This window comes from Corvus moneduloides, chromosome Z (genome assembly GCF_009650955.1).
Source record: "Corvus moneduloides isolate bCorMon1 chromosome Z, bCorMon1.pri, whole genome shotgun sequence".
Lineage (NCBI taxonomy): Eukaryota > Metazoa > Chordata > Aves > Passeriformes > Corvidae > Corvus > Corvus moneduloides.
Genome location: NC_045511.1, coordinates 2949968 through 2962703, shown reverse-complemented (window position 1 = coordinate 2962703; position 12736 = coordinate 2949968). Strand labels below are relative to the sequence as shown.

At 37.7% G+C, this 12736-nt stretch overlaps 1 protein-coding gene across 8 annotated transcripts in view; it reads left to right on the top strand.

Moving 5' to 3' along the window:
* The window catches only part of MAST4 (microtubule associated serine/threonine kinase family member 4), a 286627-nt gene that overhangs the window by 159295 nt on the left and 114596 nt on the right, over positions 1 to 12736 (top strand). For 2 of the 8 annotated variants that reach the window (XM_032095433.1, XM_032095432.1), the window contains exon 2: positions 1557 to 1637. The exons of the other annotated variants lie outside the window; for them this stretch is intronic. In XM_032095433.1, coding sequence (XP_031951324.1) covers positions 1557 to 1637 — 81 coding nt within the window. The remainder of the gene's footprint in view (positions 1 to 1556; positions 1638 to 12736) is intronic. 8 annotated transcript variants of the gene reach the window in all.

The window sequence follows — 12736 nt, the reverse complement described above, 5'->3', positions numbered from 1 at the left end:
AACAGCAGAAATCTGTTCGTCCACATCTTTTTTTGCAGGCCTGCATGGGCTGACTGGTATTAACCTGGGTTCAGTTTAGCCATTTTCAGAGTGATATATTGAGCCATTGGCTCTTAATGGATCTTTTCAGCTTAAAGGTACAGTCGTGCTAGCACAGGTAGTCTGCAGCTGAAAACAAACTAGTGTGTTCTCAGCTACTGGTGGTGCTCTTCTGTGTGCCTAATTCAGAGATCATGAAGGCACAGCCAGCAGCCAGAGGAATTCACCCGTATGCAGTAGCCTTGTCAGAAATTACCAGCAGGCACATCCTTGTCTCAGTGTGCATGTTCCCTGCCAAACTTTGTGCCCTCTCCAAGGCATCTCAAAAAGGAAAAGTTGCAAAAATGAGCAATCCCAAAACTGTATTCCTAATCTCTTCTAGAAGCAGTAGTGCTCTCCTGCTGAAATGTTCGGAAAAAACCTGAATCCGGTACCCACCTTGAAAGATTTTGAAGGCAATGTATTAAAATTTGGCAGTGTTACGCAGTTGAAAATATGAACTGGACCTAGCTGTGCTTAGCATATTGGCCATCTGCATCTCCACAAGACAGGAGTGCTAGCATTGGCTGGCTGCAAGGGTCTGGTACAAAGCAGAACAAATCTTTATGAAGATGAGCTGAGAAAAGTTCCCCACAAGCTTCTGCCGTGCTCAGTCTGCACAGGGTATTTTTTGTTTTTGACAGGTAGCTAAGGAAATTGCAGTGAGAGGCATGCTATAAGCATGCTTTTTAAAAGAAGCTTTCGTGCGAGTTTTATGGGGAAATGTGCATATGATAGCATGAGTATATTTTAAAATAGCATCTCTGAAGTCTGGCAGTGGCCAGCTGTTTTATTGAGAAACCTTTTGAGTGGAGATGCACTTGAGGCAACTTCTTGAAGACACCTTTGAAGTCAAATGCTCAAGTAAGGGTTTTATGGATGAATCGTTTATATCTATATTTGATTACGTAGAAGAAGAACTTGGCATTTGTGAGGAAACATTTCATAATGAAATTGCTGCTAACTGGAGCGCTTGTAATTTTTAGTAAGTGTGCGAATTTTAGGCTCTCAAACCGGAAATTTTTTATTAAAATTTTCATATTGCTGATGAAGTTTATCATCCATTTTAGTTTTCCTTTTGTTTTAATAAATCTTATTTGCATATAAAAAACTTAAACCCCTCTCCCCCCCCAGATTTTTTAAGAGGAAAAAAGCACCCCAGTTACATATTCTGTTTGGTTACATGTCTAAAACAAGTTACCATTTTTCACCACTCTTGGGACTTTGTACACAAGTATTGTTCCTGGAGGAGGTCTAACGTAGTCAAGCATATACATCAACACCAGTTCTCATATTTATTTTTATTTATATCAATTTCATCTTAAGTCAAAACCTGTGTGGCTACTGTCAATCACTTCATTCAGGAGGATGGTCATGTTTTGGTTCTAACCAAAACTTCTTTCATAATTCCTACACTAAAACATGCGACTCTTGCTAAACCTTCTGTTCACTAGAGATGACATTATTTTAACTTGCAGTCTCACCCCAAGGAGCCTGAGCCCAACCCCAACAAGCCCCTGCAGTCCATGCAGTCCTCTGTTCGCTTTTCATTTTTGGAGGTAAGCAAGTAAACTTCCATTGTTGATGTTTTCTTCTGCATCCAAAACCTAATGATCAAAACATATTGCAAAAGGAAAATTGAAAAAAAAAATTAAGTATGTCTCTGCAATCCAAAATACATTTTACTTGACCAGCTGCTGTTCTGAAGGTAAGTATTTTATGGAAAAGAACCCAGGATAGTCCATATTTTGAGACCTAGTACAGAGACTTGAGATATTGATGTGTAATTCTGTGTTGCTTTGACTGCTTAGGAGTGTATCTGAAATTTTATAGTTTGCTTCCTGTGATCATACCTCAGATTGCATTCTGTTGTGTGAGAAGTTTAAGGTGAGTTCAGAAGTGAGGGTGATTCATGAAACACGTGGTTATTTTTTGCTTAACTAAGGGTTAATAGTGTGCTTAGTGAGTTGAGTGATTCAGAAGATTGGTAGGACTGTTTTGTCCTCAGGACTAGGAGGATTTTAAGCTATACTTCTATTTCAGTAATGTTCTAGATAAGCCCTTACAGCCACATAAAACATCCTTTTCACCCACTTCTTTCTTCTCCCAAGTTTTTTCATAAGAATAATTTTTTTTGGTACTTGTCAGAAAGGTAGTTACCTTCACGAGATCAGAAAATCATTAAGTGATAAAAAATACTTTGTAATCCTTCCTTTTATGTAAAATTTTAATAAATAGTAATTGATGGATATTTCTGATACAGAAAGACTTTTTTTTCTTCCTTATTTTCTTTTTAATGCAGAAAGTTAAATTGCTTGTCAGGGATCTCATAGGTGTCAGTCACTGAGATTCTGCTCCATAGGGAAAGTAGTTTCTAAGATGAGTTACTAATAAATTATCAATGCTTCATGGATTAAAAAAAAAGAAAATCAAACCACTTCTAATTTTGGTCAGAGATCTCACTTGTTACTGTGAGAATTAAGAACTACCATGTTGGTAAGTGACATAATAAAATAGATTTGTGCTTTTTTGGTGCCACCTCTTGAACATGGTGTGGCAGAGGAGAGAATTGCTTGGATGTGTTAATCTGCTTCAGTGTACTTTAAAGTTAAAACCAAATTAACAGGTGAGAGCCCTTCTATCAAGGCTTTACTTGACACTGAAAAATGGAGCAGTAACTTAAAGTTTTGCTATGTGTTTCTGAAGAAATATTGTAGTTTTTTATATATTTTGTTTTATTAGGGAAGAGATGGTATGAGAATTCTTTATTTGTGCAATTTTCAATATTATTTCAATAGACACACTTTTTTCCTCAGTGAAAACACTTTAATGATGTTTGTTTAATAAATTATCAGCAAAATGAGTATATTCTGTGGAGTTTATTTTGCTGGTATAGAATGCTTGGTAAAATTAGCATTTTCTAATTGAGTCTTTATTTTATACAGCCAGAACAAATCACTTCCCTTTGTGGTTAAGAAAGTGCTCTTTTTCAAAATTTCAGTTTTGTGGAATCAAAAAGCAGTATACAAATTTTATATTTTGTATGACCTGGATGACCTGCTGAACAGCTTCTGCAGATGCATGGATGTGCTGCTGTGCAAACTGTGCTACAGACATAGCCCTCAGTGCTTTTAGAGCTCAGACCTTGTTTACCCCTCTGGGGTGTAGAGACTCCAGCCGTGCCAAGTTTGAACTTTTCATCCTATGATGGAGGATGTTGGGAGCAGAATTTTCAGATGCTTTTTGGAGAAATAGAGTGGAAATTATTGATACTGCCTAATGTGAAGCCTCATCCTGTGATATGGCTGAAAAACGTCAAAGTTCATAGGGATTTCTCTTAGGTTCTTTTGTCCTGAAATTTATGTAAGGCTCTGCCAGAATGGTTACTTTTTCCCTGGAATGGAAATGTTTAATGTTTGATTAAATCTGAAATGGAATGCTGTATGTATCTATAGCTGTAGAGGACTGCTGGTGTATTGAACATCAAATGTTTTAGTTATTAGTTACTGTTCAAGCTTGACCTAGCTTAGTGGAAAGAAGAAATGTGTTGGTTTGTAGGATATATAAATAATTAGCACTTCCTGTTCCATTAGCTCAGAGTACTCCCATATGTGGGAGGAGAGGAATTACTTCAGTGGCACTATTTTTGCTTATATTCAGAAATGTTAGCATGGGAACCTTACCAGAATGAATGGATAGGGTTTTCCTGTGGTATTTCTCTCTCTCTCTCTAACATGCTGGCTCATCTCCCTCATGGCCTTTGACTTGCACAGCTGCTCCTTAGGCGGTTGTTCCTGTTGAAGCTCTGCTTATAGCAGTTGTCACATACAGTAGTAGTCTAAAGGGAACCTTTTGCCAGCTAGATGATGAAGATCTTTTCAAAATAAACAGTAACATCCTGTGAATGGAAATACCTGCCTGCTGGTACAGTGTGAAGCTATCCATACTTTACTTCTGAGAGAGGGTGGGGGATGAAGAGGTATTTCAAATCTCAGGAGGATATATTTTTATCTTCTCTTTGAGTCACCTGAACACTTCAAACTGCTGTTGGGGGAAAAAGTACGTGCAATTTTTGTATTATAATTTTTTTGTATTATAATTAATAATTATAACCAGCAGATTTGCAGGGAAAGGGAGAAGATGGAGATAATGTAGATAACTGAGCACAGCTACTGAGATATTTAAGATCCTCATGCTTCTAATATAATTTTAGTGTTTTTCTTTGCTGTGGATAATTTGGAGTCCTTTGTCACAGTAATGGGGAGTGGGGTGGGGAAAGTATTTGAAAAAGACTAGGAGGAAACACGAAGTGCTAGAAGTTGTAGTAGCTTCTAATAAGAGCAATAAGGAAAATGGAAATGGTTAATTAAAAATATATAGAACAGCATGCATTTGAACTTGAAGAGTAGAGAATGGTGGTTGTCAACAAAAAAATCTTTTTACTCAACCTTTTGCTTTACTGATGTCACTGATACTAGGCTGGGGGAAAAAAAATCTCTAAGCCAGTTGATAGAAAGCTCTTAGTTTCTACAAAAAAAGAAAAGATTGTAGTGAATTTTCCAGAAAGGCTTTACTCAGGAGCGTGAGGATTGCACGTGTGTCAGGCACTGTACAGACACAAATGTTACTACCTGGCTAAGAGTGATGAATGGGTTGACAGGATTCATTCTGAAGCTTGGAAAATGAAAGTGGCAAGCAAAAAAAGCCTATATACTTTTTTTTTTAATGGTTAAATTTTTTTATCAACTATTTCAGGAAAAATTTCAGGAGGAAAATCCAGTTCACCTCACCGTATCTACAGCTGAGTTGGCAGGAAGGCAAATGAGGATTATTACCTCTACCTTTCAATAATGTAATCTGCTCTTTTGGAAGTTTGTGAGGATGCCACTGTAAACACTGCATTTTACATGGGGTCATGTTGTCAAATGATTACGTATGTGTTACTAAGAGCAGCAATTAGAAGTATAACTGGCATGGATTAAACCTCATCTTATGGCACTGAATTGTAAGAAAAGCAAATGTCAGTGTCACAGATAGCTTAGCCACTTGTTGGTATTTAGTATTAAGTTTTTATATCTGGAAATTGTCAAAAAATGTTGACACTTGCATTTTCTTTAAATGTAAACCAAATCTATAATATGAATGAGTAATCATTACCAAACAAAGGGAGAGTGAGACTTTTAAATATAATTTTACACAAGCAAAAAATTCAAATATTTAATTTTATATGAAACTTTATTTAAACTGTCTAAATTCATATACCAAATTGTTGAATATAGAGATAAAAATCTAGTCAGTGTGCTCCTATTTGTCCACTTTCTCTGTCTGCATCCCCTTTTTTCCCCCATGACATTCTGCATCCCAGAATCACATAAAGACAAAAAGCTTAAAATAGCTACTTTGTAACAACTCTATTGGTCTGTATTATGAAACCATGAATGAAATGGATGGCTTCTGTAGAAAAATGAACAGTAAAGTTTCTAGTGATTTTTTTATTGTTGTTTTGAAAGTCAGCTTGTTTAAAGAGCTTTTAAATGTCTTCTAGCTCTGTATGATGCTGTGTGGGCATGTGGGGAATATACACCCATGTGAAAGATGTAATGGACAGTAGGAACTGTTCGCTGTTCGGTTTATTACTGAAGGCAATAGTTTGTTTTTAAACTTAGCAATATTCCTGTGAGGAAAGTGGCGTGGACAGTGTTGGTGTGTTCTGCTGCCTGTGCAGGCTGGCTGGGCTGGGGCACTTGGGGTGGCTGTGCAGCTGTTGGGGCAGAACTGCCTCAGGGACTTGCACACCGACGACTCGCAGACCAGTGACCAAAGGCCCTGCAAGTACTCTCCTTGACCCTGTTGCCACAACCATGTTCCTGCCCTCTTCTCTGTTAGCTCCTGTGATTGTGTGGCTGCACCAAGCTGAATCTCCACCGTGAGTGAGAGCAGGCCAGTCTTAGGAGCGAGGAGGGAGTGGGGGAGCATTTTTCAGCATGGGGGATGCAGTGGCAGTGTGTACTTGGCAGCACTAGCTGCCCACTCAGACCTGAGCAACAGCCAAGGTGACAGCTGTTAAACACACTGGTTAATGATTAAATCTGGTGCAAGTATACAGTCTAGGTAGACAGGGAATACTGCAGAAAAAAAGTGCTAGTATTCACTCCCTGATGAGGAGGGACTTGTGTAGGACATCATGACATGGTTCTCTCAAGGTAGAGCAAAATTGTCATGGAGGAGTTAGCTATTGAATTTGGACTTTTCTGGTCTCAGAGTAGTTTTACTTCTATGTAATTTTCCTATGGAACTGCTACTTCTTGGATTCATAAGGTTTTGTAAGAAACATGTGAGGAGGACACGTCAGAGGATGCCTCCTTTCCCTCCTTTCCTCAGTGACATAGCTGCCATACCCAGGCATTCTCAAGCAGACATTTTTCTTTAAAATTTATTTACACTTTTGTTTTCTGATACCAGTACAAAGTACACTGACCTTAAGGTTATGCTGAAAGATGAAGCTGTTGATTTGTTGTCCTGAAAGGGGAAGGTCTTGGGAAGGGCTGATGTGGATGAGGTAAAGAATCACCTGGCTCCATTTCTTTCTCAAATTTTTCTTTAAAATGAGGAAAACCTGCTGTTTCATCTCTCAGGGTAATCTGATTAGTATTCATGAATGTCAGCCATGAAGCACGAGTTCCTCCAGGTGAAATAGATTAATCTTTGGCTTTGTCCTCCAAAAGTAGTTTGTCTCCTCTGAAGTTATTTTTACATCCTTGCTGTTCTCTTAACTCTTTTTGGGACTACTTATTTAACCTTACAAAACACTTTCTCAGCTATTTCCTGTACTCTCCCATATTAAGACTGTGACAGGTCAAAGGGAGAGCTGTTTCCATTGGAACTTGAAAATGGGAAATGAGAAACAATTTCCTTGCATGTGTAAGTTTTTTTGTGATGTAGAAGTGAGTTTTGAGGATTGGTTAAGTAAAAGCAGCCCCTTACTCAGCACGTGATCTCTTTTGCGCTCAAGTGTGCTATTCTAGCTTCAGCTTTTGAAATACTCTAAATAAAGTATTCTGTTTTCTGAGCTCTTTAGAGTCATAGCAGAGGAGATTTTTGCTTGTGAGTCATCAGTATTTTGCTGAGTGCTAGTCTGGTACATGTGCATAAGCCTGTTAGTGTCTTAATGGCATTGCACCGTGGTAGATGGGTCCAGCTGAGAACTGCAGGAGCTGCACAGCTGTCAGCGGTGAGCATGGGGTCCCTGGAGGATCTTCACTACAGGTTTTCATCCAAGAGGGATATAGGGATGCGAATTTCTGATTCCATGTGGTTTTTTTGGGCTGGTTCTAAAGAAGGTGTGGTTTTACTTGCCCCACACTGATCCAAAATCAGAGAGGCTAAGGCTGTATTGCTAAGATAATGTTTTGTAAAGCTTCTGGAGTATCAAACTTGATTTCTCATATCATAAAGACTAGGCTTTAAGTACATTTTTAAAGGCTCCCTGGACAAACTGAATTCTTCTATATTACTTTGTCTTAATTCACATAGCTTTTCAATTTAATTTGTGGCTTGTACTATTAGATATTGTTCTGCAGAAAGATTTAGGTATATATTTTTTAGATCAAGTAAAGCAAGAACAGGAACGTCCCTCTAACTTACAGGGACAGATGACAGAATTCTAGAAGGCTTACCAGAAACAGAGATCTTTGCTTTAATCCTGTGTTGGTTTTTTTGTTGTTTGTTTGTTTTTGGGGTTTTTTTGTGGTTTTGTTTTTTTTTTTTAATTTTTTTTTTTTTTTAGTTCATGTTTAAGGTGCATCTTAAGAAATCAAGGAAGTTCTTGTGATAGTTATTTTTTGTGGTAGACTGAAAGCTACAGACACAGAGCTCATCTGAATAATTTTAAATGCCAGTTTGTTGATCCTCCTCTCCCTAAACTCTCATAAAAATCATCCCGAAGTACTTGTGTGCTAGTTTTATTAAATCTTCTGGCCTTTTAGGTTGTATTTGGTGTTTACTCTTGAATGTTAAATTTTAAATTTAGTATGTTAGGCCTTTAAAGCATTTTGAGGAAGTATGAACAACATACAACATGAATTTGAATTTGAAAATTACAGTAATTGTGGAGTGGTGCTGTAACAGGAGAATGCTGAATCTGAAGACAGTTATTATTTTTTATTCAAAATACTGTTTGAAAAAGTGTCTTTCTTACAGTTTTGAAGGCTATGCAGCCATAGGAGTGACCTGAATGGAGATTTCTTGAACTGATTTACTACTTTCTAATACTTTCTAAAACAGAATTAAAATATTCTAGAAGTATTTCCCACTGAGCTATTCCCTCATAATAATGCTTACTTTTGCCATAATTTGATGTGCTGCTCAGATTACTTAGTAAAGTGTTCATTGGCTAATTCATGAATGTTTTCGCCATACAAGTCTTAAAGAAAAATGACCTGGTATAGCCCCATTTTGAAATCAAAACCTGACATTACTCTGTAGATTTTTTTCCCCACATTTTTTAATTAAAAAAACCTCACAGCTTAAGTTGTTAATACTTACAAAAAATATACCACACCTAAATCAGAAATTGTGGGAAAGGAAGGAGGATGACAGGGAGTTCTATTTGGGGCCACCCAGAGACCTGGTGAGTTGAGTGCTGCACACTATGGTATTAGGAAATCACTGCAATTCAAGGAGGTGGTTAAAATTTGAACAATTGATCCACATTTTATATACAGAAATAACTCTTAAGATGGGTCTTGAAATGTGCTGGAAAATGGACAGTCTGGTCTCCTCCTATGCTGTCATACTACTGAGTTGCATGTCCATGCAAGTGACCTGCTAGCAGCCATCATAAGTCACTGTGGGACTGTTCTGTTGACCTCTTTGCTTTGCCTGTCAGGTGACGTATCTATTAGTAATGACTGAAGTGTGCTGAGCCTCACCTGGCCTCAGCCTGCATGTAAATTCAGACTTTTGTAGTATGGCTTCATGATTGGCTTAATCTGGTTTGATAAGAATGCTTTTAGTACACCTTGAATTCAAGGTCTACTTACTGTCCAAGATGTGACTGTCTGTAATGTGTTGCCAATCACATAGTTCTTGCAGATATGGAGAAACTGCTAGGTTAACCTGCCCGTTGTCCTATATTCTTCTTTGAAAGTTTAGTCTGATAGGGATGCTAGTGGTTCACTTCCAGGGGAAGAATTTCCTATGGTAATTCCACTGATGTTATCCCAAAATCACAAATTTTTGCAGTGCAGTGACAAATTTCAGCTGGTCCTTGTGTGAGTTGCCAGAGAAAAAGTTCTGCAGCTATATTCTTGAGATGGAAGTTCTCAACCTTGCTCAGTGCCAACGCTGCGGCATTATGTTGCATCTGCATCATTTTATCGCACCTTGATAAAAATAGATACAGAACAGAAACCAGCGCTGTGTGCATCAGCCTTCCCTACACACTACTCCAGCAGAGAAAATGCTTTGAAAAACTGCCTTCAGTCATGTTTTAGAAGTTATAGACTGGTTGCTGTAGTTTTGTTGGCAAGTACATAGAAACACATGCTGTTGAGTTCGGGAAGGCTGATAATGCTGTGTAACTTCCCCAGCTGATAAAACCTAGAAATACTTCCAAAAGTTGATGTAGTACCTGAGAGAAGGGGATCATGGCAAGTGCTGTTTTATGTATTTATCAGCTGAAACCAGTCTTTCATTATGAGCAGCCTGGCATGTTCTTCCTTTCACCTTCACCTTCATTCTGCTGTTTCTTTGCCAAGAGAACATTTAGGCTCTCCAGATGCAGTCTGCCACTGGACTGATGAAATCTGCTCCTCTTGTGTGTATGTAGAAGTGTGCAAGTGTGGATGCTGAGGAACAGCAGCATAGAGAATAGGCTGAGATAATCCGTTGTCAACATTCAGCATGGTTATTACTTAATTTTGCAGAATTGAATTGTTGCATAATTTTTAAAAGAACCAAGCCATCTACCAGGAAAAAGCAAAATACTGAGATAAATGAGTATGGTGATTTAAAAGAAACAAACTATATACATTTGCATAGTTCAAGCATATTAAAATTCATGTTAAGCCATGTCCAGATATAACTGGAGATGGTCAAAGGAGAGGCTGATTGAATGGTGAAGGGGTTTTGAGATAGGTTTGGGGGTTTTTTTATTGGTGGTGTATATTTGCAGTGCTAAATGCTTATAAATCTCTTTTGTATCAGGATATTGATATTTCCATAAACTTTTATACTCTGTAGTTACATGAATGGAATAATAAGGTGGTCTGGTATCAGAGAAATTAGGACACTTAGTGGTTTGAACTGTTATTTGAAAGCTAAACAGTTGTCACCTCATTGCTACTATGATAAGAGTTTTTCAGGATGCTGGAGGCCTAGAACAGCTAATGTGGATTATGCTGATCCTCTGCTTCTTCAAAAGTTTTGACAGTCTTGGTGACAATTCAGGTGCTTGTTAGAGAGAGCTGATGTGGACTCTCAGTCCTACAAAATGAAACCAAAATGTGTTTGCCTGTCTTAGGAAGTGGAGGGTGAAATTCTGTGACTTATCGTGGTTTCCTCCCTGACTCCTGTCATTCTCCCTGATGTACATATCAGAGAGATTTAAGACTGTTTCTTGACTCATCTGAATCCCTTTCAACTTATACCTCTGTGGTCTTTGCTTATAGGTAGGTAGGAATTGTATAAATCATTAAGTACCTATGATTCTGTAGAGTGGTCAGCCCGAAGAAGATTTCCCTATTACTGTCTACTTCTTTCTTCCCTCCTGTTTTTTTAGTATCTGAACATTTGATGCAGGTGTTTCTGTAATTATCTTCACAGCCCTCCCAAGAAGTAGAAATACCTTTGCTTTACAGGTGGAGACCTGAAGTGCAAACAGATTAAATAACTAGATGACATCAGGTCTTAGACCCTGAGGCACCTTAGCCATGAGGTAATTTTTAGTATTTTGTCCTTAATTTTGAGAATTTTCTGTCATATTTTGATAAGCATAACTAATTAAAATAATCTTTTTTAGTCTTGCAATTGTAAATGGTTGCTTTTAATTTTGTTTCTGTAAAGTTACCTTCTTTCTATGTAGTTAATTCTACTCCTTCCAGTGGTCTGTTTGGCAGCCATATCATCTGCATGTCTGATCGTTAAGTGTTTAGTAAACCACACAGACATAAGAGTATGTGCTGAGTGTAATTATGGTTGTTCAGAAATTCAGATTTAAACTGGAGGTGTGTGCTGAAGCACACCTATGATTGTTTATTATTTAGCCTTTTGAGGAGGAGAGCGTTAAGGGTGACCTGTAAAATGTTTTAGGGATATTATCAACTTGCAGTGCTGTGTGCTCAGGTCATTGTTTGAAATACCAAGGGTAGCGTTAATGGGCGATCTGCATAATATTTTTCTAAAGATAATGTTTTCCCTTTAAACTTCCTGTGTACCTGAGTTCCAATTTGCCAGCTTGCACTGCATGGGGTGCTCCATCTCACACCGTTCTGCTGACAACAGATCCATCACATGGATTAACTGAAGCATGAAGCCAGATGAGTGCAGGGAAAGCTCAGGAAATGCAAGTACTTGGGTGTATATATATGGCAAAGCTCTGAATTCTTGGCACCTGATTTTTATTCACTGTCATTTAAGTAATGACTTTAAAGAAAATTGTGTGTTTAAAATACATGAAGTAAACAGAGTACTTGCCAGTTCTGGGGAGGAGCCTGTAATGTCCTTGCTCTGACAGAGACCTATAATGGGTCTGTAACTATAGACTTGTGCTGATTGGGTAATTAATTTAGGAAATTCAGTGTGTAAATATTACAGCTTATGAAGTTTTCTGTCTCACTGAAGACAGCATTTATAATGAATAAGTGCTTTTCAATTCTGTATCACAGGATTTGATCTGTTTAGACTTTGATTTACAGACTTGAGACCTTCACCGTGCTGACCTCCATTAAACCCTGTACCCCAAAAAGGATTTTAAGAATGAGGAAGGTTACAATTCATGATGACATCTTTCCCAAACCTATCAGGATTAAAAGCTATCAAACAGAACTTGAGCTTGATTTCTTTCCTAGTTCATTTGACGAAAAACAGAGAATCCGTGAAGTCTGTTACTCAAATCTATGAGTATGGCACTGGGATGTTCTGGGGCAGAGTTGAACTAAAGAAAATGGCTCTGTATGAGGGGTAGCATTCCTCTCAGACGAGTATGTTGTTTGGGATTCTTCAAACCAGAGTGCTGTGGTGGCAGGACAAAATGCTCCACTTAACTGCCTTTTGAGGATTGTGGGTTTTGGACTCTGTTTTCCATAATTAGAAAGTTATTAAAATGAAACAGACTCAGATAAACTTAAAAATGCTGAACAGTCTTTTTTTATACATATGTGTTCCAAACTCCATTTTATATAGTCTGTTTCCTTTAATGAAAAGTCAGATATGAACATTTTCATCTTTAAAAAGTAGAGAAAGATTGTATGCTGTAAGTCTGTTTTATACAGACTATCGGATTTATGCCATTACAAAATGTTAAAAACACAATTACTAACTTTGCAGTGTAGAAACCATAAAAAGCTTCTCTTAAAAAAAATGTTTTCTACAATTGAATTAATAAATATTTTTTTCTCAAAAAATACGGTTTAGTTGACTGCAGCTGTGATGTGGAATG